Genomic DNA, 27,093 nt, shown 5'->3' with positions numbered 1-27,093 from the left:
TACTACGTAAGCTTCAAATTTGTCGTAGTAAGTTTTTAGCAACTTAGCTTCATCCTCAGTGAGAGTCCATGTGTTATAGATATCCCGTCCTTTCTCTCCAATCCATAAGAGCAGGTAGCTGCATTTCTCCGTCTCCTCCTTGCGGCGAAACGGTCCCGAAAACATCAGTTCAACGTGCTGTTTAAACTTTCTCCATGCATCGGGAAGATTCTGTGACTCCCAATCCATTCGCGGTGAAGGCACTCCGGCAGCATCCATCTTCGCGATTCACTCTGACACCATGTATTGTTTGGTCAAAAAAACGAACAGAGTCTCAGATTCTTTTCTCATGCGGGTTTCTCCGTTTTTATTCACCTCCTAGTTTTCTTACCACATATTTCACCCACTGCCCCCTAGAGCATATATTCAGGAACTCCCTAACATATATGGGAATTACAAATAGATATTCAAACTTGAATATTACAATGAGTGCAGATGGAAATGCTCTATAGTTTGCTCTTGAGCGTTTTTACTTCCGTTAAGGATAAGCACACAGCTCTACATACCCATTCAGGGCTGGAATGGATATGCACTGACTATCTGTATGGAGTTAAAGCACAGGCTGACGCGGGTCAATCAGATTATAAGGTGAAATGGATTGTGACGTCAGGGTTCAGGACGTGTCGCGTTGACTACATGCAGAGCAGACCGATCCGCTCCCTTCCCGCAGCATGAGTCCACAAACACCAACCTGAAGGACAAACATCTGACAATGGCCTCTTATTTAGAGGTAAGAGACACCAGCACACCTTGCTACTTTATATAAACCGGCTTTTGTGAGACGCGCGTCAGATGGAGACCAAAATAAGAGCTGTGTTTTGCGTTTTGACTTGATATCTTATTCCAAACAGGCTGATGAGGTATTGTTCGACACTTTATCTCCATAAACTGTGAACTGTTTTTACACTGGTCATGCGGTTTTATTTTCCGCCTGCACATCTGAATTAAAGTCTATATTAATGCACATTTAGTGTGTGTTTTATAAACCCCAACGCGTAATTATTCGTAATTAAACTGAACGCGGGCTGGTGTTTGCCAAGGCGATGTCATGGTTATCCGGCGGTGTTCAGTGTTTACAGGGATAGTTCACCAAAAAAATAAAACGCATTTTGTCACTGTTTTCCCTCCATCATGTCGCTTGAAAAAACATATGATGCAATTTTCTATCGTGGAACACATTAGCAGTTAGTTAGCAGAATGTACAGGCTGCTCTTTTCTATTATATGTAAGTGGATGGTGTGAACAAAAAGTAGCATAATAGTCGTGCATCTAACTAGGGGCATATTAACGCATGGGCTTAAAGGGATATTTCACCCAAAAATGAAAATTCTCTCATCATTCACCATTTGCCATCTCAAATGTGTATGACTTACTTTCTTCTGTAGAACACAAATTAAGATTTTTAGAAGAAATTTCAGCTCTGTAGGTTCATACAATGCAAGTGAATGGTGGCCAGAACTTTGGAGGTCCAAAAAGCACATAAAGAGAGCATGAAATGTATTCAAACAAATCCATATCCTCAGATGTGATATGATACACTGTAAAAATAAAAAACATAAAAAAAAAAGCTGGTAGCTGTGGTTGCCAGAAAACTTAAAAATGTAAACAGCTTTACAGAACAAACTGTAAATTTTGACAGTTTAAAACTGTTGTTTTTACTGTGTATTTTATGGTGCAGTACCGTCGTTTATATTATTAATTGATAAACCTAATATATTAACCTTCTGAAACTGTAAGAATCTGCTTTTCACATTTTAATGTATTATTAATCACCATAGTAATTACAGAAGGGCACATGATCACATGAAGTTCACCAATAGTGACCCTTCCAGAAGAAATGACCAATAAACATGTAGAGACAGTGCTCAGTTTCACTCACACAAACAGTAAACAACATCAGCGCAACACATGTGAAATTAAAATAATGCAATAAACATGAACTAAACTACGTCAGATATAACACAGAACACCCCAAAGTACATAACTGATATTAAAAATAAGAAGAAACATAACTATTCACATAAACTATAATGAAATGAACTGGGTCACGCAGGGAATTCTGATTACTGTTTTTTTTTTTTTTTTTTTTTTAACAATAATTTACCATAAAAAGTGAATGTACTCTCTTGTTAAACATGATGTACATTTTTTACCATTAATTATATGGGAAAATCATACTTTCTACATCTAAACTTTTTTTATTTTGCAACATTTTACTGTAAAACTACAGTACATGTATTGTCTTTTTAAATATATAAAAAAAATTCTGCATATATTTTACGGTAACCGCTCGTTTACCAATGTACTTTTTTTTTTTACTGTAGCGTTTTTTTGTCTTTTACCATTAAAATTATGGACATTTTCTTACAGTGTGGGTGAGAAACAATCAATATTTAAGTCCTTTTTCGCTATACATTCTCCCTGCCCAGTAGGTGGCCATATGCATGAAGATTGTGAATCAAAATCAAATCTCTTTATTGTCACACGACCATATGCACAAGTGCAGCAGTGGGTGAAAGTCTTGTGTGCAGTTCCGACATAGCAATCATGACAGAGACAAGACATATTCCAATTACTATAAACATCAGATTTACACAACACAATTTACAACACAAATAGGCAAAAACAAAAGAAAAGTGAAAGTGAAGATTTAAAGTAAAAAATGACTCACCCACACCTATCATATCGCTTCTGAAGACATGGATTAAACCACTGGAGTCTTATGAATTACTTTTATGCTGCCTTTATGTGCTTTTTGGACCTTCAAAGTTCTGGCCACCATTCAGTTGCATTGTATGGACCTACAGAGCTGAAATATTCTTCTAAAAATCTTAATTTGTGTTCTGCAGAAGAAAGAAAGTCACACACATCTGGGATGGCATGAGGGTGAATAAATGATGAGGGAATTTTCATTTTTGGGTGAAGTATCCTTTATGCCCCAACTCCAAGAGGGGCTCCATTCAGTGGCGTCCACATCTGTATATTCTATTGTAATTTAACTCCATATTTGTTCCTTGGAATAATAATATTCTGTGTTTTTTTTTTTTCCCCGGGGATGATAAGGGTAAGTATATGTTATACAGGTATACGATTTTTGGATAATCCATCCTTTTAATTATCATCACCTTTACATTTGCATTTTGGTGCAAACTGGCCTTTATGATACCCAAGATATTGTTGGTACACATAATGTTAATTTCATTATATGAAACATTTAATTTCAAATATGCCCTCTATATACTCCAATACCCCCAGACTAAATGAAATAATTGATTTATCGTGTGAAAACATGAGTGTTCCTTTAAAATACAAGTCTGTGGTACCCATTTGTTCTTTCAGATAGCTGATGACAGCAAGGGGCATGAACTGGATCTTTTTTGTGTTCCGAAACACTACGAGGAGGATTTGGACAGCGTCATAATACCCAACGGCCTCATTAAAGATAGGTACGTTTAGTTGCTTTCCTCAATACTGCACAAACAGTAGAAGTGCATTGGTTTGCCCCTTATTCTCAATTTCTTTAATACAGGATTTTATCTGTTTGTGTTTGATGAGATTGGGAAGTGATGATACTGCTCTGTTGCATTATTTTCATGGCCGTAGAATGCCCCTGTTAGTTAAAGAGCCCCGTGTTCCTGTAGATTTAGTTAATGATGTCCATCACTGACATTATCTCATTAGCGTATAGGAAGGGCATGTGATTTGAATTTGGCTTTCCCATGTATTTGTTTAACAAATTTCCCCAGGAATTCCTACATGGACATTTCTGGCATTACTTCAGCCAGTTTTAATGAACGCATGCACGTCACATTCTCTAGCAGTGGTTCTCAACTGGTGTGTTGTGAACAATAGGGACAAACAACGTTAAATGCTATTTAAAAATATGCAACTAACATCATATTATTGTGTCCGGGAGCAAAACCATTTGAACAGATTTACAAAAATGAAATCTGCATTTTGCTTTGATTGTTGTGTAATGTAAATCATCATCATTTGTTTTCACACTTTCACTACAGGGCTGAAAGGTTGGCGAGAGATATTGTTCGAGACATGGGTGGACATCATATCGTTGCTCTGTGTGTTCTGAAAGGAGGATATAAATTCTTTGCTGACCTGATGGATTACATCAAAACACTGAATCAGAACAGTGACGAGTCTGTTCCATTGACTGTGGATTTCATTAGACTAAAGAGCTACTCAGTAAGTGCCAACTGCTTTACTCAACAGCACAAACTCGCTGATGTGGTCTCATACGTGCTACTGTCCATATTTAATACTGACCAGTGATCAGCAGTATTAGTCTGCTCTCACTTATCACTTGTATCCTTAACATTTTTCAATGGTTCAATGCAACTTGGACAGGAGACCGCCATATGTGACATACTTCCCCCATAGACTTCCATTGCAAGTGTATTATGATAAAGCATTGCAGCGAAATAATAGTTCTAATACACGCTATTGAAAGTATGGCCACAAGACTTTACAAATATTTTCTTTGGTAGTGGACAGCATGTCCCAAATGCTGTTCATAGATCTTAACTTGCATTGAAATAGTTTTTTTTCCAAATTTCCTTCAGAACGACGAGTCAACCAACTGTGTTAAAGTTATTGGTGGAGATGAATTGTCTGCTCTGGCTGGCAAAGTGAGTTTGGATTTGAACTTTGTATTGGGCCTACTCTACAGCTCTTTGATCATTTCAGTTTATTTTGATATAACAATATCAGTCTGTTTCTCTCTTCCTTGTCAGAATGTGCTCATAGTTGAGGTGAGGTTCACTTTTTAATGGGATTTACTTTTGTTCATTGTCAATGGAGCGCAACAGTTGGGTTCTGGATGTAAAAAAACCTATTCATTTTCTCCATAGGAGGATTGATTTATTACAATAACTTACAAACCTTTCAAGACCGATCAACCGTGAGCTCAGAGGTCGTGACGATACTTCTGTTGAAGCCATCCTTCCATGTTATTTCAACTTCATTTTATAAAAATCATGCTTAACAGAAAGTTTGTTATTTTGTGATTAACCTTAAAGCTGGTTGGTTTGGTTCATGACTTACAACTCTTTTATGAAAGATACTATTAAATCTCTATGGATGAATTGAACAGGAAAAACACTTCCAGAACCAAGGCATTGTTGCGCTCTATTATGTTTACATTAACATAACTCCTACAGTACTTTAAGAGTTGCATGAAATGTATTTTGTCTATGGAGTGAGATGTTATAAAGTTATACAAATGAATTATTTTCTGTCCTCCAGGACATTGTAGAGACAGGAAAAACTATGGAAACACTTCTTAAACTATTAAATGAATGTCGTCCTAAAATGGTGAAAGTTGTCAGGTAAGAGATTATTCACTTGTAAGTAGTCTTTCTCGTGTGCTATTATTAAGGGATAAGCGGTAGTTCACTAAATAATGACATTTCTATCATCAATTAATCACCTCTTATGTTATACTAAACCCTTTCAGCTTTCCTCTATGAAACACAAAACTAGTTCTTAGTCAGAATGTCAAAGCTGTTTTTCCCCCATCCAAATCAAAGCAAAGTGACTAGGGGCCGTCAAAAAACAAAAAACAAAGCATCATTAAAATGGTCCACACCGCTCTTGCCATATATATAGCTTTTTGTGAGGAACAGACTGAAATGTAAGTCATTATTCACTGAAAATTGGCATAGCTCTCAAATGTCATTCACACTTCCGCATATTCAAACATGACCCATCACAATGACACGTGAGATCCTTTTGCGCTTTGTACTATTGATGTCAATTTTGAATGTGTGTAAACGCAAAAAGTAGCCTAGATAATGGTGCATTTTAGTACTTTTTGGAGCCTGATTGCACTTAGTCACAGTATTGAATGGAAAATAAAAGCTTGAATATTCTGATAAATATCTCCTTTCATGTTCTATAGAAGAAAGAAAGTCATGCAGGTTTGGAACAACATGAAGGTGTTTCAAAAGCGGCAGCTCTCTAGCGTAGATTTCTTCCATTCAAGCGGACATGTACGGTTAAAGCCTGGTTTATACTTGCCCGGTTTGCATGCAGAACGTGACGTCATTATGGCTGTCGCCTAGCCTTCGCAAGGCTCCGTTCGTGTGGCCGTGCGTATGCCAATTTTTTTTTAACTTTTTGTGCAGTGCGCATACAGTGCTTCAATCCCTTTGGAAAAATTTTATGAAAGAGACCGGGCAGATGTACAAGCAATTTTTAGCCAGCATAAATGGTAAATGGTCTGCGCTTATATAGCGCTTTTTTTTTTAAAGCACTTTACATTGTGACTCATTCACACATTCACACATTAATGACGGCAGAGCTGCCATGCAAGGCGCTAGCCTAACATTGGGAGCAACTTGGGATTCAGTGTCTTGCCCAAGGACACTTCAGCATGTGGACTCATGTGGGCCAGGAATCAAACCGCCAACCCTGCGATTAGTGGCCAACCCGCTCTACCTCCTGAGACACATCTGTAATAATTTTTTTTTAAATGACCTGTTGTAAAGGTAGAATAAGCCTATTTACCCACTACCTTCTGTACACTTAATGTCTTAACAATACACTAAAGTTTGGTTTCATTGATATATAACCGAACAAATGATAAAATCATTTTTGTTGGCGTGAGTTTGAGTAATTGGAGTTAATTTAGTTATTTTCAATGTAAAAGAAGAACTTAAATTATGTAACACATCATATTATTAAACTGAAGATATACAGGTGAAACTCGAAAAATTAGAATATCTTGCAAAAGTTCATTAATTTCAGTAATTCAACTTAAAAGGTGAAACTAATTGTGGCAGCGGGGGCGTGGTCAAGCGCCCGTCCGGGAGAGAGAAGCGGTAAGGGCGCTCACACCTGGGCCAAATTATGACTAACACCTGTCTCTAATTGCAGTAGAGTGAGGAGAGCGGTGAAAAAGCCAGCAGCCTGAGAGCAGAGGAGAGTCGACCAGAACAAGCCAACCCACTGCGCTTGTGTTATTGTGTGTTGATTTTCGTATAATTATTAGTGAGACAGACATTAAAAACCTTACCTTGTTTTCCTGGAACCTTCGTTTCCTGTCCTCCTTCCCGTGAGGGTTCTACACTGGTGCGAAACCGGGACATTAAAAAAAAAACCATAATAATGGAACAGAGTCAGCCCCATAGAGTCCTCCCAGCTGGCTGAAGTCCTCCAGTCCCTCGCGACACTCCACCAGAGCCACCAACAATCCCTGCTTGAGCTCCGGCAAGACCAGGATCGTCGTTTTTTGAAATCATGCGGGCTCAAGCAGAGGACCGGCTCGCCATCCGAGCCTCCTCAGCCAGGAGGCAGCTCCAGCCGCAGCCGCGACCCCGGACACCACGCCACATTGCCCCCACCAGCGTTACAGAAGATGGGGCGGCGGACGACCCAGAGGCCTTCATCGACCTCTTCGAGAGGGCGGCGGAGATTTGGGGTGGCCCCAAGACCAGTGGGCAGCCCGATTAGTCCCTCTCCTGTCGAGGAAGCACAACTTCGCGGCCCAACAACTGCCGGCAACAAGCCTCCTGGCTTACAACGATCTGCGAAGAGCCATCCTGCAGCGGGTTGGTGGGTCCCCAGAGGAAAGTCGCCAACTCTTCCGGGCCTTAAAACTGGAGAAATCCGACCGCCCGTTAGCGTTAAGCCAGCGGCTCCGTGATGCGTGTCGGAGGTGGCTGCTTGCGCGGGACAGCGGCGTCGAGGAGCTCGTCGACCAGGTGGTACTGGAGCAGTTTGTCCAGCGTTTGCCCGGAAGGCGGCGAGTGGGTCCAGTGCCACCGCCCGGCGTCGCTGGAGGAAGCCGTCCGGCTCGCGGAGGACCACATGGCGGCGATTCGAGGCGGATGAGCCCTCTCTGTCTGTCTCCCTTTCCCTGTGTCTTCCCTGTTTTTTCCCTCCCCTCTTCCCTCTCGCTCTGCTCTCTCCCCAGGGTCCGTTCCTGCCCCCGCAGGCGTGGAGCGTTCAGCGCCCAGCTCCCGGTCTTGGGAGCGCCCACCAAGCCCTTCTCCATCCTTCAGCCGCTCTCCTCCTCAGGTGGGAGCCCGCCAGCTGCAGGTGCGGCCGCAGCGTCTGGGCGGTCTGCTGGAGGTGCGGAGACCCGGACCACTTCGGGATCAGTGCCCGCTGATGGAAATAGGGCGGTGATGCGGGTCTCCGATGTTCCACAGGCTGCCCCGATCGGGCTGGAGCGTGCAGTTCGGTAAGAATCCAGGGGGTACATACCAAGCTTTGTTGGATACCGGCTGTAACCAGACCACCATCCACCAGCGCTTGGTTCAACCAGGGCTTTGGGCTCAGCTAAACTGGTGAGGGTAAGGTGTGTACACGGGGATATTCACAAATATCCCGTGGTGACTCTGGCGATCAAATTCAGGGGAGAAAAACATAGTGTAGAGGCAGCGGTTAGTCCCGCCTCACCCATCCGCTAATTTTGGAGTGCGGATTGGCGAATTTTAGAAAGTTATTGGAGGGAGTTTGTGCGGATGGGTCCTGCTTGAGAGTGAAGGGGTGTGTGATGTCGCGATGCTTTGGCGGGAGGCGGAGCCAGGGCCGTCCTCGACTGCTCAGTGGCGTGGGAAGAGGCGAGGTGGGCGCTCCTCCTCTCCGGGAATTCCGGAGGACTTCCCCTTGGAGCAGTCGCGGGATGATACCCTTAAGCACGCCTTTGACCAAGTGAGAGTAATCGATGGTCAACAACTCCGGCCGGGTGTCGCCGTCTCATATCCGTATTTTTAAGCTTATTAAAGATAAGCTTATACAGGGTGGCGCAGGGCGCCCAAACAAAAGAGGAAGTAACACAATTATTGATTCCACGGGCCGTCGGAAATGGTTTTCCAGGCGGCTCACTATATCCTATGGCGGTCACCTAGGGGAGCGAAAAACACTTCTCCGTCTAATAGCCCGCTTCTATTGGCGGGCATTGGCGGTGGCGTCCGCAGGTGGTGTCGCGGCGTGCGCGAATGTCAGCTGGTAAACCCACCGGCCACCCCAAAAGCGCCTTTGCGCCCTCTACCGTGTCGAGGTCCCTTCGAAAGAATTGGGATGGACCTCGTCGGGCCATTAGAGCGGTCAGCACGCGGACATAAGCCGTGTTAGTCCTAGTGGATTGCAGCGCGCGATATCCGGAAGCAGTGCCTCTGAGCAACATCTCCGCGCGTAGTGTTGCAGGGGCACTCTTCAAGATAATCTCCGGTGGGGATTCGAAAGAAATCCTCACCGATCAAGGCACAACTTATATGTCACGGACGCTCGCGAACTTCACGAGCTCTTGGGCATTAAATCGATTACGCACTAGCGTTTACCATCCTCAGACAGATGGCCTAGTGGAGCGGTTTAATAAAGCAGCTCAAAAACATGATTAAGTAAATTAGGTACGCGATGACGCTAGAAATTGGGATAAGTGGCTAGACCCCTGTTGTTTGCTGATGCGAGAGGTCCGCAAGCCTCCACCGGGTTCTCCCGTTTGAGCTGCTGTGCAGGCGGCGCCCAGCGGTGTCCTCGATGTCATCCGTGAAGCATGGGAGGAGGGACCTTCTAACAGTAAAAATGAAATTCAATTCGTTCTTGATCTTAGAGCAAAACTCCACACACTGGGGCGACTAACACAGGAGAATTTGCTCCAAGCTCAAGAACGCATGCGCCGGCTGTATGACAGGGGTGCTCAGCTCTGAGGAATTTGCACGGGAGATAAAGTGCTTGTATTACTCCCAACATCGAGCTCAAAATTACTAGCCAAGTGGCAAGGACCGTTTGAGGTCACCACGGCCAGTAGGGGATCTCGATTATGAAGTCAAGCGTACCGATAGAGGCGGCGTCAAATATATCACCTCAACCTCCTGAAATTGTGGAGGGAGGCGGCCTCTGTGGCGTTGGCCGCGGTAGTTCGGAGAGGGCGGAGCTCGGACGGAGGTAAACAAAAACTACAATCTTAACACTCCGGTCACTTGTGGGGACCAGCTCTCACCGTGACAGCTCACAGAGGTTTCTGAGTTACAAAAGAGTTTCGCGGACGTGTTTTCCCTCTCCGGGCGTCTGAACCTCATACAGCACCACATCGAGACCGAGCGAGGCGGCGGTGGTGCGTTGCCGCCTATCAGCTTACCGAACATAAAAAGAAAGTGGATTCGGGAAGAATTAGATGCAATGCTTCGATATGAGCGTAATAGAGGAATCCCACAGTGATTGGTCCAGCCGGTTGTTCTTGTTCCCAAGAGTGATGGGTCGGTTAGGTTCTGTGTGGATTACAGGAAAGTCCAGCGGTGTCTAAATTTGGCGCGTACCCAATGCCCGTGTTGATGAACTGCTTCGATCGGTTAGGTACTGCTTCGATTTTACTCGACCCTGGATTTAACAAAGGGCTATTGGCAGATCCCTTGACACCAATGTCCGCGAGAAAACAGCCTTCACCGCGCCGTTTGGATTACACCAATTTGTGGCGCTTCCTTTCGGTTTGTTCGGGGCCCCAGCCGCGTTCCAGCGACTCATGGATCGGATCCTCAGACCGCATACAGCGTACGCCGCTGCCTATTTGGATGACATTATCATCTATAGCAATGATTGGCAGCGGCACATGCATCATCTGAGGGCGTCCTGAGATACGCTGCGGCGAGCGAGGCTCACGGCAAACCCTAAGAAGTGTCGCGGTTGGGCGTGTGGAGATGCGGTATCTGGGGTTCCACTTGGGTCATGGCCAGGTGCGTCCCCAAATTGAAAAGACTGCGGCGATTGCGACTTGCCCTAGACCTAAGACCAAAAGGGGGTGAGACAGTTCCTGGGGCTGGCTGGCTATTACAGAAGATTTGTGCCTAATTATTCGGACGTCACCAGCCCGCTGACTGATCTCACTAAAAGGGGCTCCAGATCCGGTCCAATGGTGGAGCAGTGTCAACAAGCGTTCACGCAGATTAAAGCTGCACTTTGTGGGGGCGGCTTTTACATGCACCTGATTTTTCTCTCCCTTTTATTTTGCAGGCGGGCGCTTCAGACAGAGGGCTGGGGGCGTACTCTCGCAGCTGGTGGAGGGAGGCGCCGGTGCTGTACATTAGTCGGAAGCTCTCCTTAAGGGAGACTAAGTACAGCACCGTGGAAAGGAGTGTTTGGCCATCAAGTGGGCGGTCCTCACCCTCCGTTACTACCTGCTGGGGCGGGCCTTCACCCTCTGTTCGGATCATGCCCCACTCCAGTGGCTCCACCGCATGAAGGATACTAGCGCCCGGATCACCCGTTGGTATCTCGCTCTCCAGCCTTTTAAATTCAAGGTGATCCACAGACCGGGGGTGCAGATGGCTGCCGCCGACTTCCTCTCCAGAAATGGGGGAGTGGTAGGCAGGCGGATGGCGCCCGGCCTGAGTCGGGCGGTGGGGGTATGTGGCAGCGAGCGTGGTCAAGCGCCCGTCCGGGAGAAAGCGGTAAGAGCGCTCACACCTGGGCCAAATTATGACTAACACCTGTCTCTAATTGCAGTAGAGTGAGGAGAGCGGTGAAAAAGCCAGCAGCCTGAGAGCAGAGGAGAGTCGACCAGAACAAGCCAACCCACTGCGCTTGTGTTATTGTGTGTTGATTTTCGTATAATTATTAGTGAGACAGACATTAAAAACCTTACCTTGTTTTCCTGGAACCTTCGTTTCCTGTCCTCCTTCCCGTGAGGGTTCTACACTAATATATTATATAGACTCATTACAAGCAAAGTAAGATATTTCAAGCCTTTATTTGATATAATTTTGATGATTATGGCTTACAGCTTATGAAAACCCCAAATTCAGAATCTCAGAAAATTAGAATATTACATGAAATCAATAAAAAAAAGGATTTTAAATACAGAAATGTCGGCCCTCTGAAAAGTATAATCATGTATATGTACTCAGTACTTGGTTTGGGCCCCTTTTGCATTAATTACTGCCTCAATGCGGCGTGGCATGGATGCTATCAGCCTGTGGCACTGCTGAGGTGTTTTGGAAGACCAAGATGCTTCAATAGCGGCCTTCAGCTCTTCTGCATTGTTTGGTCTCATGTCTCTCATCTTTCTCTTGGCAATGCCCCATAGATTCTCTATGGGGTTCAGGTCAGGCCAGTTTGCTGGCCAATCAAGCACAGTAATACCATGGTCATTGAACCAGGTTTTGGTACTTTTGGCAGTGTGGGCAGGTGCCAAGTCCTGCTGGAAAATGAAGTCAGCATCTCCATAAAGCTTGTCTGCTGAAGGAAGCATGAAGTGCTCTAAAATGTCCCGGTAGACAGCTGCGTTGACTCTGGACTTAATAAAACACAGTGGACCAACACCAGCCGATGACATGGCTCCCCAAACCAACACAGACTGTGGAAACTTCACACTGGACTTCAAGCATCTTGGATTGTGTGCCTCTCCATTCTTCCTCCAGACTCTGGGACCTTGGTTTCCAAATGAGATGCAAAATTTGCTCTCATCAGAAAAGAGGACTTTGGACCACTGAGCAACAGACCAGTTCTTTTTTCTTTAGCCCAGGTAAGATGTTTGACATTTGAAGCCCATGTCCAGGACCCGTCTGTGTGTGGTGGCTCTTGATGCAGTAACTCCAGCCTCAGTCCACTCCTTGTGAAGCTCCCCACACATTTGAATGGCCTTTTCCTGACAATCCTCTCCAGGCTACGGTCATCCCTGCTGCTTGTGCACCTTTTTCTTCCACACTTTTCCCTTCCACTTAACTTTCTATTAATGTGCTTTGATACAGCACTTTGAGAACATCCAACTTCTTTTGCAATTACCTTTTGAGGCTTTCCCTCCTTGTGGAGGGTGTCAATGATGGTTTTCTGCACAACTGTCAGGTCAGCAGTCTTCCCCATGATTGTGAATTCAACTGAACCAGACTGAGAGACCATTTAAAGGCTCAGGAACCCTTTGCAGGTGTTTAGCTGATTAGAGTGTGACACTTTGAGCCTACAATACTGAACCTTTTCACAATATTCTAATTTTCTGAGATTCTGAATTTGGGGTTTTCATAAGCTGTAAGCCATAATCATCAAAATTATATCAAATAAAGGCTTGAAATATCTTACTTTGCTTGTAATGAGTCTATATAATATATTAGTTTCACCTTTTAAGTTGAATTACTGAAATTAATGAACTTTTGCACGATATTCAAATTTTTCGAGTTTCACCTGTAAATGGTGAAATTAAACATATCTCTGTTCTGTTATCTCCAGTTAGCTCACAAGTTAGCCTATTAGCTTAGCATACTATTAGTCAATTAGCTAAACAGTAATACAGCCAGAGATCTATGCTGAGATAACAACCTCTGCGTTTTTACCATTGGAGAGAGCATGATGGTCAACTAGTGTGTTACGACAGTAAATCATTGTTTACGGACAGAGCCTGTTGCAAAATTATCCATGACTTCTCTTATAAAACAGCTATTTTACTGTAGTAAACTCCACACACAGTTCATTCCAAAAGGATTGTTTAGTGTAAAACATGTTGAACATTAGCAGACAGGCAGTCAATTCATGAAATGATGAGCTGTTTCCTCACAAAAGCATTTTGTTCAACACACGGAAGCATCTCCACCATACACATCCATTCAAAAAGAACAGCCTCTTGTCTCCGCTAGTGACCGTCATGTTATGCTATTTTGTAGCTAATCTTGTAGGCTCCCTTTATGGAAAGGCTATGGTACAGATTCTCCTCTTCATTTTCATCACATTTGTTCTCACTGTCGCTACCTAGTGATATGGTGTATTTTGTTTTTATAATTTTAGAAACCAATATTTGTGGTTAGGTTAAGGTTATAGGGGTAGGGTTAGTGGTAAAGTATGGGTGCTGTGGGACTATAAATAGACACATCAAACACAGTAAAGGCATGTAACAGCCAACTGTTTCAAGACTCCTGCCTTGTAGTGTGCATGTTGTGTAGTAGTGTTATGAGTTGTGGTCTGAACACATATTGAAACACGACAACACACAAAATTGAGCTTGTGTAGCTAGAAGTGTACTTAATATGTTTTGGCTTTTTAGATGGTTCTAAATTTTATCCCCCCCAAAAAAACATGATGAACTTATTGATGAATCATGATTTCTGGGAGTTTCACGCACATACTTGAGTACACGTTTTTAGTAAATAAGTGTCTCTATAAAATGTAAAGAAAGTATATGTCTCTATACAACCAATACAGTTGGTTTTAGTTGTTGTTTTTATTTAATGTATGTCTCACAACATTTTATTCTGTCATTTAATTTCAGTTTACTTGTGAAAAGGACACCCAGGAGCTCGGGATACCGTCCGGACTGTGAGTTTCTTTGTGTTGCTTATCATTGGATTTTATTGGACAGTATGAGCACTTCTGCTTAATCCTAATCGGTTGGAGAAATAAATATACCCAGCATTTATACTGTTGGACATGCCATTTGTACACACACTCATCCGTTCGTGCTCAGAGCAGTTATGCAATGCTTTTAGACAGAAAGCTGGTAAGCTCTTTATATCTATCCATCCATCCCGCGAGCACAAATGTTACTCGTGCTTGACTTCCACACTTGATCGGAGCACTGAAGTGGCTGAAGCAGCTATCAAAGAGACACAGAAGCAAATGGCTATGTAGGCTATGAAGTCATTTTCATTACTGTAATTCATGTAGGTATTTGTTATATTGTCTTTAATTTATGCTGATTTAAATACAAATATACTTGCATCCAGACAGTGTTCATTTTCCATGACAGTAATGAGAATAGAGTTTTTTTATGCAGTACGGTAATGGTCAATAATTTAATGGTCCTAAAATTAAAATAAAAATTTACTTATACACACACACACACACATAGTTTATACATTTTGTGTTTCTATCCTTTTAGATATTGGATTTGAAGTTCCTGACAAGTTCCTGGTGGGATATGCTTTAGACTACAATGAATATTTCAGGGATTTGAGTGTAAGTGTTTTATGTGTCTCATCTTACATGTTACTTACATTTGCATCTGTGCAAGAACATAACCGTTAATATAGAGTTAATATTGTGTATATTTTTACATTAGGTCAGACTGTCTGTCAGAAATATATTGTATTAACATATCCGTCCATCTCTTTATGTCTTTCAGCATATCTGTATATTAAGTGAAAAGGCAAAAGAGAAATATAAAGAATGATGTGACAAGTGCTGGACACACGAGAACAAAGATCACTGTGAACTTCTCTCCTCGCTTCTTTGGTTGTAAATTGAATTTATTTTTGTACCTGTGATCTGAAATCAATAGTGAACTTGTACAGCATGGATCTCCACAGATAAATGAATACACTTGTAGTGATGGGATGAAAGATGATGCATTTTTGTTTAAATTAATAATCTAATTTTAATTGTGATGCTACTTAATTTGATAAAAACATGGTGATTATGGGCAGAGTTGCCATACAGAATGGAGTTTTCACTGAACGGAGGCCTTTTGAGATTAATTGATTTTATGTTTTATGCACATCCCTTTGGCAGGACAAGAAGTTTAGACCTGTGTAGTTGTGAGATTGTTAATAATTTAGCGAATTATTGTTATTTATTTTATATTCTCTAGATATTCACCTGAGTAACTTCGGAAATATACCCATGCACTGAGACACTGAATGTGCAGTTGATAAGGATGTGGTTGTGGCTTCTTTGGATACCACAATAATAAAATAACACTGATATTAACATTTGTTTTATGTCCTGTTTGTTATCTGTGGATGTAAATCTGAGAATACATTCAGTCTGATGAGCTGAATTTTATCATTGTATAATCAATGATAAGAAATAAATAAATAAAAACACTGATCCTAACACCTCAAGACTGCATAAGGTATTTGTAAAGTTTTTCTACTTGTGTAAATTGATTGGCCCAAGCAAAGTGACTCATTTGCATGGTAATTGTTAAGCAGACTTTTGGCATTAAAACTTTGAAAGTGTTGCACTGCTGTTCACTTGCCAACTCGTTTTAAACATTGCCTTCCAAATAGCTACATCACTTAATCTACAAAATGAATACATGCCATGTACTACTCATAACTAACTGATATTGGAATTGTGTTAATGCTGTATAGCTGGAGAACTGACTCCACAAGCTGTTAACTGGGGACTTTGTAATTTATTAGATTACAGAATTCGATATGATTTTCTGTAAAGATGCTTAGAAACTGTGTATTGTGAAAAATGCTAAACAAATAAACACAACTTGTTCAATAGCTGTTTTTAATGGTCTCACCGGCACACAATCACAAATTAATACTTTCTACTTTAATATGTTGACAAAATGTAGTGCACATTACTGTATGTGAAGCATTAATTTGGGTTCTAACATGGATTAGAAATGGTTCAAGAGCTAGAAAGTCAGCTGCTTAAGGTTTGAACAGATGGATGTTGAAGTCCCACCAGCAGAGTGCTATCCACAGGGAACAAGGATAGCAGCACATATAGTGCTTCAAAGAAGTTGCCTAGTGGACCTGGAGGACGATAGATGACCAAAAATTGAATGTTAGCAGGGTTAGTGGCAGTATTGGAATGATATGTGAAAGATGTGCTATTTCAGAGAGATGTGAATTTCCATGATTTGGAAATGAGAAAATCAGTTCACCCATCCCACCCAGTAAGACGAGGAGTATGGGTAAAAGTGAAGTCAGTAAAGAGAGCTGAGTGAGTCGCAGTGTTGTGTCCATAATTAAGTAAGAGCCAAAACATTGAGTTTTGATGAATTCAACTTGGTAGAGAGAGGGACTGTGGTGAGGCAGTACTAAGCAACCTGTTCTTTGGACCTTCTTATACGTTGAGAGAAACTGCTTTACTAAGGCTAGCTTCCGAACCTTTCCCTAGCCACTTTACATGGGCTAGCTTCCTAATGTTTCCCTAAGCACTTTACTTGGGCTAGCTTCCGAGCGTATCCCTAGGCACTTGCCTAGGGCTGGCTTCCAAGCATTTCCCTAGGCGCTTTTAAAGGCTAGCTTCTGAGCATTTCAATTGGCACTTTACTAGGGCTAGTTGCCAAGCTTTTCCTTAGCCACTTTACTAGCGCTAGCTTTCGAGCATTTCCCAAGCCTCTTCACTAGGGATTGCTTCCAAACAGTTCCCTAGATGATTTACTAGGGCTAGATTCCGAGCGTTTCCCTAGGTGCTTGCCTAGGGCTAGCTTCAGAGCATTTCCCTAGGCACTTAAAAGGGCTAGTTTCTGAGCGTTTCACTTGGCACTTTACTAGGGTTAACTTCTGAGCATCCTTTGACCCTTGTCTACGGCTAGCTTCCGAGCATTTACCTGGGCACTTAACTAGGGTTCGTTTCTGAGCATTTTCCTAGGTGCTTGACTAGGTAGTTTCCCAGCATTTCCCCAGCTGCTTTACAAGTGCTAGCTTTCGAGCATTTCCCTTGGCGCTTGACTAGAGCTTGCTTCCAAGTGTTTCCATAGATGCTTTACTGGTGCTAGGTTCCTAGCATTTCCCTAAGCACTTCAAAGTGCTAGCTTCCAAGCGTCTCAATTAGCACTTTACTAGGGCTAGCTATCGAGCATTTCCATTGGCCCTTGGCTATGGCTAGCTTCTGAGCGTTTCCCTCAGTGCTTTTTACTAGGGCTAGTTTCCAAGCGCTTTCCTAGCAGCTTTATTAGCACTAGCTTTCAAATGTTACCCAAGCCACTTTACTAGGGCTATCTTCCAAATGTTTCCCTAGGCCAGGGGGTGTTTCTCAATGTGTGTTCTTATAATCTTGTGGACTCGTTCGATATCATCATCCGCTGCCGAAGTTCAATACCAATACTCAGGAACGTAAGTACTGAGACTGCATAAAATTGCCTGTATGTGTTCTTGATCAGGCCGAAAGTCGAGGATGCATCAGATAGTGACTTGTGGGCATTAATCCATTTGAAGTCCTAGAAGTCATAGCGCCACAACGGTGGCAGACGAAGGACATTTATTGTTGTGTTTCCCCTCAAGGGTTTCCCACTTTAAGTTTGCGAGTTGTCATACTCCGTCAACATTTGTCCTTTTGACGATTTCCATTATTTTAACGTGTCAATACTCCTGCAAAACTTCTCTGGTGTGATAAGAATACATTCATTGATGTGTGATAATGCCATTTGTACTCTCAACGCAGTTGCGCAACAGGAAGATCGTAGCACATCACTCACATCAGCTCACAATAGATGCGTTCTATGTCCTCCTGTCCATTCGAGTTCATTCTTCCAAGGTAGCTTGGCAAGACTGGTCTTCATAAGAACGCAAGTCCGTTCTCTGCATTTTTAGCATTGAGGTACTCCAGGGGGTTTGTGATAGAGCGAAGAGGTTGCGGACCGAAATATTTCCATCATTTACCGAATTAAAAAAAAATAATTTATAATTCCATATGTTGTCCGTCATTTGAAATAAAAAAACAAAAATTGTCCTTATAACCATCATTGTATCTATGAGGCTTCACTCTCCCTGCATGCATTGAAAATGTATGTGTGTGTGTGTGTAAGAGTTGTGACATAACATAATCACTTTATTATCAAAAGCAATCATTTTTTAAAATGTAACCTTAATGACCTTAGGTTAATGCGGCTGGCTAGTATTTCCTTTTCCATCTACTGAAACTTTCAAAATATAATGTGTAATTACCTAAAAATATAAATTCAGTTTTTAATTTTCTAAAAAGATTTCTAATAAGAGGGGATGTGTCCCCCTACCCAAGGTTATGGTTGGAGCCCTGGCTTAGAAACTTCTATGAAAAGTTGTATTTAATTACTGAAAATTTAAATATTGGCTATATCATACCAGGGTAACCAATATACATACACAAATGGAATGGCATATTAATGGTTTTATTCACTGCCAAACCAACCGGTTGACCGAGGCTTCTGCTGGGTCTTAAAGGTTTCTACATTTTTACTTATATGTTTACTTAAAATATTTCTAGTGCAATCTCTGATTGAAATAGAAATTCCAATGGTGATTTAAATAAAATAAAATATATTTATGTTATAGTAAAAGGACAATAGATGTAAAAAGGTTTATTCAAATATACAATACTAAGATAAATTAAGTAAAATAATTATATTTTGAAAGGTTAAAATGACAATCTCAGTGGGCACTTTTAAGTAAACTCTTTAGGTCAAAGGTTGACAAAAAAGTTAGCGCTACACTAAGGCTACCTTCTGAGCATTTCTTAGGTATTTGAGTACTGATAGTGATATGTTCAATCAGCATCACCTTATAGATGCATTCAATTATTCACAAACTATGATACATTTCATACTACACCACTATAGACTATCATCAGTACATAAACTGTATGGATCATAACTGATTATTTGTGGTCATTTAAAGCATCTCAACATTAAAACATTACTGAAAATTAGAAATTTTTTATCAATGAATGATTGAAGGACTTTAAATTAGTGAGCCATTTTTATGAGACCAAACAGAAATTACTACTTGTTTAAAATAATTTGATCATCTAGCCATATAAAATCGAACTATTAAAATGATTTATATTGTCAACTAAAAAGCTCATTTTGAAAGTACATTTATATGTATGCAGAAAATGCTGATGCAAAATACATTAATAATATACTCTAAAGAATAACTTCCAAACCTCAAATAATTACTAAAACACAATATTTAGGTAATACTAATTAATCGCTACCCCATTTTTGCCTTCCGAAAGAAGCATACTTATTTTGAATTGTGTTGTAGCTGCCAAGTAGTGAAACCTACCAGAATACGCATGCTGATTTTCTTAATTATTTCCTCACAAGCAGCATTAACGATTACAAAATCAACCAAACTGCTCTAAAAATAAATCGATTATAGAGGTATGAAAGTGGCAGAACTTAAATAATACACAGTAAATAGTTTTTTCGCCAAATTAATTTATTTTGCAATCAGCCATAATGATTACAAACCAAAGCTATTGCATAATACCACAAACTAGATATATACAGAACGATTGTGAGTGTGATATTGCTTATATACAACAGTTCAATGAACAATTTTAAAAAATTAAGAAAAATTACTGAGTACGGTCATAATAATGCATTTGTGCATGGAACTACTTTCTTACGGTATGGATCAGAATCTGCCATTGCTGGTTCAAAACAAATGATGCGTCCAAGCCTCCGTTAGTAATTCAAAAATGTCACTTCAGAAATAGTATCACGGCTTGTGCTGTTTCTACCAAGTTATTGGAGAAACAAGAATGAATGTGTGTGGGTGTGTGTGTGCGAGAGAGAGAGAGAGAGAGAGAGAGAGAGAGAGACGGAGCGTGTGTGACCACCCGCTGCCACTCCCAAGCAGAGATGCTGTCAGGTTTCTGAAGATCAGCTGTCTCAGTGGAAAAATATAATCCAATCAGGGTATTTCTCCCTATTTCACGGTATCCAGTGAAAGAGTCTTTCACTATAGAAACTGCAATGTCCTCCGCCATTTTAAACAGCGCCCATTGTGTAATTAATCATTCTGTTGTGTCTCTCAGTGTTTAAAGCTATTTTCTAGCTTTAGTAGCGTAGTGTAGTACGTGTAGTAAGTGATCACGGAGCGCTGTTGTATGTAAACGGCTGACATGGATTCACTTCACGCCACCTATCTGGCTCATATTACACATACAAATTATCTTTTGCCACATCCTACAGGCTAATATATGTAATGTCAAAAAAATAAAAAGACAACCAGAAGCTCTTAACACATTTGCACTACTCTTACACTTTAGTTTAGAATGGCATAAACACAAGTGGAGTGATACACACAGTGAAGCGTCCGAGTGCTGATGGTGTGAGACCATCAGTGCTCATGGAAAGTCTCGTCCAATCAGATTTGAGAACCGGAACTAACTGTTGTGTATATATACACTCACCTAAAGGATTATTAGGAACACCATACTAATACTGTGTTTGACCCCCTTTCACCTTCAGAACTGCCTTAATTCTACGTGGCATTGATTCAACAAGGTGCTGAAAGCATTCTTTAGAAATGTTGGCCCATATTGATAGGATAGCATCTTGCAGTTGATGGAGATTTGTGGGATGCACATCCAGGGCACGAAGCTCTCGTTCCACCACATCCCAAAGATGCTCTATTGGGTTGAGATCTGGTGACTGTGGGTCCATTTTAGTACAGTGAACTCATTGTCATGTTCAAGAAACCAATTTGAAATGATTCAAGCTTTGTGACATGGTGCATTATCCTGCTGGAAGTAGCCATCAGAGGATGGGTACATGGTGGCCATAAAGGGATGGACATGGTCAGAAACAATGCTCAGGTAGGCCGTGGCATTTAAACGATGCCCAATTGGCACTAAGGGGCCTAAAGCGTGCCAAGAAAACATCCCCCACACCATTACACCACCACCACCAGCCTGCACAGTGGTAACAAGGCATGATGGATCCATGTTCTCATTCTGTTTACGCCAAATTCTGACTCTACCATCTGAATGTCTCAACATAAATCGAGACTCATCAGACCAGGCAACATTTTTCCAGTCTTCAACTGTCCAATTTTGGTGAGTTCTTGCAAATTGTAGCCTCTTTTTCCTATTTGTAGTGGAGATGAGTGGTACCCGGTGGGGTCTTCTGCTGTTGTAGCCCATCCGCCTCAAGGTTGTGCGTGTTGTGGCTTCACAAATGCTTTGCTACATATCTCGGTTGTAATGAGTGGTTATTTCAGGCAAAGTTTCTCTTCTATCAGCTTGAATCAGTCGGCCCATTCTCCCTCTGACCTCTAGCATCAACAAGGCATTTTCGCCCACAGGACTGCCGCATACTGGATGTTTTTCCCTTTTCACACCATTCTTTGTAAACCCTAGAAATGGTTGTGCGTGAAAATCCCAGTAACTGAGCAGACTGTGAAATACTCAGACCGGCCCGTCTGGCACCAACAACCATGCCATGCTCAAAATTGCTTAAATCACCTTTCTTTCCCATTCTGACATTCAGTTTGGAGTTCAGGAGATTGTCTTGACCAGGACCACACCCCTAAATGCATTGAAGCAACTGCCATGTGATTGGTTGATTAGATAATTGCATTAATGAGAACTTGAACAGGTGTTCCTAATAATCCTTTAGGTGAGTGTATATATGTGTGTGTGTGTAAAGATAATATATATATATATATATATATATATATATATATATATATATATATATATATATATATATATATATATATATAAATATATTCTGTACACTTACATTTAAAATGCATTCTCTGAAAACAAAAAGCCTAAATATCTTTTGACTATTGCTTAAGTAAATGCATCTTGTTTTAAGGATTATTTTATATTTTTTACATGAGAACAATCAAGATTATTATGTTTGAGGTACATCATTGATCTAATATCAAAGGTCTTACTACAGAAAAAATTATGATGTATACATTATGAATGCCATGACGCAAATAATGATTGATTTGAACAATAAACAGTGAGTTTCATCCTTTACGTCCTGGTTAGAAAAACCTGCTTAAAAGTGGGTGTCGGATGTGTTTCAAAAGGGGAGTATTCTTTCACAATTCGCTGGAAACAGTCTGGTTTGAAACATTCACAATCCAGTCAATTCCCTAATGATAAAATCAAATCTTGCCCCACATTTCTCATAATATATTTTTTATTCAGAAATACAACATTTTACAGAAGTAAAATGGGTTGCAGATGCCGTTTTATGTTGATTCTATTGGTGCCTTCACGTTATGTCGTCATGTGATGTAAACCAGGCACTGCTCATCACCTGGCTAATACCATCCCTACAGTGAAGCATGGTGGTGGCAGCATCATGCTGTGGGGATGTTTTTCAGCGGCAGGAACTGGGAGACTAGTCAGGATCGAGGGAAAGATGAATGCAGCAATGAACAGAGACATTCTTGATGAAAACCTGCTTCAGAGCGCTCTGGACCTCAGACTGGGGCAAACGGTTCATCTTCCAACAGGACATCGACCCTAAGCACACAGCCAAGATGACAAAGGAGTGGCTACTGGACAACTCTGTGAATGTCCTTGAGTTGCCCAACCAGAGCCCAGACTTGAACCCGATTGAACGTCTCTGGAGAGATCTGAAAATGGCTGTGCACCGACGCTTCCCATCCTGCAATGAAGAATGGGAGAAACTGCCCAAAAATAGGTGTGCCAAGCTTGTAGCATCAACACAAAAAGACTTGAGGCTGTAATTGGTGCCAAAGGTGCTTCAACAAAGTATTGAGCAAAGGCTGTGAATACTTATGTACATGTAATTTTTCAAATTTTTTATTTTTAATAAATTTGCAAAGTTCTTTCATGTTGTCATTATGGGGTATTGTTTGTAGAATTTTTAGGAAAATAATGAATTTAATCAATTTTGGAATAAGGCTGTAACATAACAAAATATGGAAAAAGTGAAGCGCTGTGAATACTTTCCGGATGCACTGTATATATATATATATATATATATATATATATATATATATATATATATATATATATATATATAACATTTTATATTTTGGGCCATATTCCTTTAGGATTTAATGGTTTGTATTGTTTCCCAACTGTCTGGCCTATTGGTCCCGAATGATATCCACCAGACATAACATGCCACCAGTAAAGCCAAAATATCATCAATATAGTGGCCTATGAGGGTTTCTATTGTTTGTTTTCTTTTCTGCAGAAGAATACTGATTTGATGTTTCCTCCCTTTTTCGCATAAAGGCATAGTTGAACTATATTATGACTACAGTAACTGTTTACTGAACATTCATGTCTTTTATTGTGTGATGTTGCCAAGATTTTATAAAAGCTAAAAGACATAGCTATAATACTGTTGTTGGATTGTGCATTACAGTGATTTTACCATGGGTGAGGGGTGATTTTAGGCACGATGACTTTATGGAGAATAATCCTTGTGCAAAACTACTTAACTGGCAACTAATTAACTCATTTTAATTTCTAAAAATAGATTGAGGGTTTCTGATTTAAAATGTTACAATACACTGACTGGTTTGGTAAGGATAGGCTAATCTCATAACTTTAAAAATAATTCAATTAATGTTGTCATCAAGTTTGGATGGCTCCAGTGGTATCTGAGCTCCCTTCAACGGAGATCATTTTCTCCCCAGCCTCGGTGGTCCTGGAGACTTCCTTCATTGAGCTTCCCACTGCTCCGCCAATTGAGCCTCCCATGGCTGTGCTCCCGGCCATCTGGAAGGGATGAGAAGTGCTCCTACATCCCAGGCACTCCCGTGCTCATGACCACAGAGGTCGTTTCCTCATCACTGCCAGTGCTCACGACCACTGAGGATGTTCCCTCGTCACTGTCAGTGCTCACGACCACTGAGGATGTTCCCTCGTCACTGCCAGTGCTCACGACCACTGAGGATGTTCCCTCGTCACTGCCAGTGCTCACGACCACTGAGGATGTTCCCTCGTCACTGCCAGTGCTCACGACCACTGAGGATGTTCCCTCGTCACTGCCAGTGCTCACGACCACTGAGGATGTTCCCTCGTCACTGCCAGTGCTCACGACCACTGAGGATGTTTCCTCATCACTGCCATTGCTCACGACCACTGAGGATGTTCCCTCGTCACTGCCATTGCTCACGACCACTGAGGATGTTTCCTCATCACTGCCATTGCTCACGACCACTGAGGATGTTCCCTCGTCACTGCCATTGCTCACGACCACTGAGGATGTTCCCTCGTCACTGCCATTGCTCAGGACCACTGAGGATGTTTCCTCGTCACTGCCATTGCTCAGGACCACTGAGGATGTTTCCTCGTCACTGCCATTGCTCACGACCACTGAGGATGTTCCCTCGTCACTGCCATTGCTCACGACCACTGAGGATGTTCCCTCGTCACTGCCATTGCTCAGGACCACTGAGGATGTTTCCTCGTCACTGCCATTGCTCAGGACCACTGAGGATGTTTCCTCATCACTGCCATTGCTCACGACCACTGAGGATGTTCCCTCGTCACTGCCATTGCTCAGGACCACTGAGGATGTTTCCTCGTCACTGCCATTGCTCAGGACCACTGAGGATGTTCCCTCGTCACTGTCTGTGCTCACGACCATGGAGACTGTTTCCCTGCCTATGCTCACATCCACTAAGAATCTTCCCGTCGCAGCCAGTGTCCGAGCATTCCACGGCTTTGCTCCCTGAGCCTTCCTCGGCTACGTTTTCTTTTCATGTCTTTTATTTTTAAATTAGTTTACCTCCTGTTTCTGGTCATGTGGTTTTCTGTTTCCCTCATGTTTTATGTGTCTTGATCTTGGTTTCTTAGTCTTTTCATTGGTTCATATTTAGTCTTATCTTGTTTATCAGTTCAGTTCTGTCATTGGTCCCCATGTTATTAGTTCAGTCTTGTCATTGGTTGTTTTGTCATCTTCTTAACTCTAGTCATTGTATTTTAGCCCTCATGTCGAGTATTATGATAGTATTATCCTGTAATGTGTCATATTCTTTGTTTTTATTAGTCAATAACAGTCAATTCATAGTCTATTCCTGTTTGGTTCATGTTTAGATTCTGTATTGATTCTTTCACAATTTTTGGATACACTTAGTCAATAAACTGTACTTGTGTTCTCACTACATCATTGTCTTTGCTTGCTCCTGTCTGCCTGTCCTGCTCTGCCTGCCCCAATGTTAAAATAGTGTTATATTGTTATTCTGTACTGTCATATTTTGTTATTCTGTACACTGTTGTATTGTTATTCTGAACACTTTCATGTTGTTATTCTGTACATTTTTATTCTGTAAGGTGTACTTATACTTATTTTATTTATGACTGCAATGCCTAGACCATGCACATAAGCTTTTCACACATCATTTCACTTATGTAATGGTGCAATGGCAATAAAAGTGAGTTGAGTCAATGCAGTTATTATTATTTATTGAAAAGTGCGTATTAGAATTTACATTGATTTTGATACTTTATACATTTATTTTAGAGAATAAGTTAAAAGGTCTGGGTGAGTAACATGCATAGGGGAGACAAGTGTAGTAGTTGTCACACTTTTAATTCCAGTGAATATTTTGTAGTCTAGGTTTAATTTTAAAATAACATTTTTATATAGACACAAACCTTAATGTCTACAAAAAAATAAATATATAATAATAATAATAATATATATAGAGAAAATCAATTTTCTACCTGTAATTAAAACTAAAAAAAGGAAAATTTTGTTTCCAAGCCGCCTACATTTCCCATAAAGCCCCTCAACATGACGTCACGTTTTGATTGCGGAAGTGCTGCAGCAGCTTTAGGTTAACGTGAATTTGCGGTCAGATAAATTTCGTTCACAAGTTGAATGAGTTATTAAATTAAAAACTATCAGTTCGTGATGGCAGCTCTTAAGTACGCAGGAATGGATGATACAGACAGTGAAGACGAGCTTCCGCCCGGCTGGGAGGAGAGATCCACTAAAGATGGATGGGTTTATTATGCCAAGTGAGTGTTTCATACACAAAACACACATAAACACAAACACACATGTGACCTCTGCATATGCATTTACACTTCTGATTTATATCCCAATGAAATAAATATTCTGTATAGCAAGCCAATAGAATTTGTTATATAATGTTAAAAGAATGATTGACACATGACATTGTAAGTCAACTGTCATAATTAATTTCAGCCACGAGGAAATGAAGACCCAGTGGGAACATCCCAAAACTGGGAAGAAGAAACGCTGTGCTGGAGGTATGATAATGATGTTATTAACATTAATACAGTAGATGCTATCATTTACAGTTTGATGAACAATCACTCCATAATGCTGTTTGTATTGAATTGAATTATTGCTTTATAACTGTAAAGGTTGCATTTTAAACTGCAAAATAACCTTTTTTCATATAAATTGTGTTATCATATTTTCATATGTTTTCTTGTATATAAATCTTTCAGTGTGGCTCTCTTAAAAATAAAGGAAGTTGCAATATATCGGCATCATTATAGGTCATACTTCGGCATCGGCCAAAAAATGTTATATCAGTGCATCCCTATTTTGAAGGCAATAAATTGTCATTAGATTTTTTTTTTAGAAAATGCTATAAATATTTTTCAAAAATGAGTAAAAACCAATATAGACACAGACTACATTTAGACAAACTAGATTTTCTCATTTTAATCACCTAG

General features: G+C 41.1%; 2 protein-coding genes across 3 annotated transcripts in view; both read left to right on the top strand.

Annotated features, from left to right (window-relative positions):
* Positions 1-502: 502 nt before the first annotated feature.
* hprt1l (hypoxanthine phosphoribosyltransferase 1, like) lies at positions 503-16,188 on the top strand. The gene is made up of 9 exons (XM_052119682.1): positions 503-769; positions 3,379-3,485; positions 4,056-4,239; positions 4,617-4,682; positions 4,788-4,805; positions 5,299-5,381; positions 14,252-14,298; positions 14,861-14,937; positions 15,104-16,188. The coding sequence occupies exons 1-9, from the start codon at positions 752-754 to the stop codon at positions 15,149-15,151; spliced, it is 648 nt and encodes a 215-aa protein (XP_051975642.1). The 5' UTR covers positions 503-751; the 3' UTR covers positions 15,152-16,188.
* Positions 16,189-26,215: 10,027 nt separating this feature from the next.
* LOC127638236 (WW domain-containing oxidoreductase-like) overlaps positions 26,216-27,093 on the top strand; it is a 401,462-nt gene continuing 400,584 nt past the window's right edge. For both annotated transcript variants that reach the window (XM_052119676.1, XM_052119675.1), the window contains exons 1-2: positions 26,216-26,403; positions 26,594-26,658. In XM_052119676.1, coding sequence (XP_051975636.1) covers positions 26,297-26,403; positions 26,594-26,658 — 172 coding nt within the window. In that variant the 5' untranslated portion in view covers positions 26,216-26,296. The remainder of the gene's footprint in view (positions 26,404-26,593; positions 26,659-27,093) is intronic.

The sequence above is a fragment of the Xyrauchen texanus genome, chromosome 46 (genome assembly GCF_025860055.1).
Source record: "Xyrauchen texanus isolate HMW12.3.18 chromosome 46, RBS_HiC_50CHRs, whole genome shotgun sequence".
NCBI lineage: Eukaryota > Metazoa > Chordata > Actinopteri > Cypriniformes > Catostomidae > Xyrauchen > Xyrauchen texanus.
The sequence above is the reverse complement of the archived record's forward strand: the minus strand, read 5'-3'. Positions and strand labels throughout refer to the sequence as shown.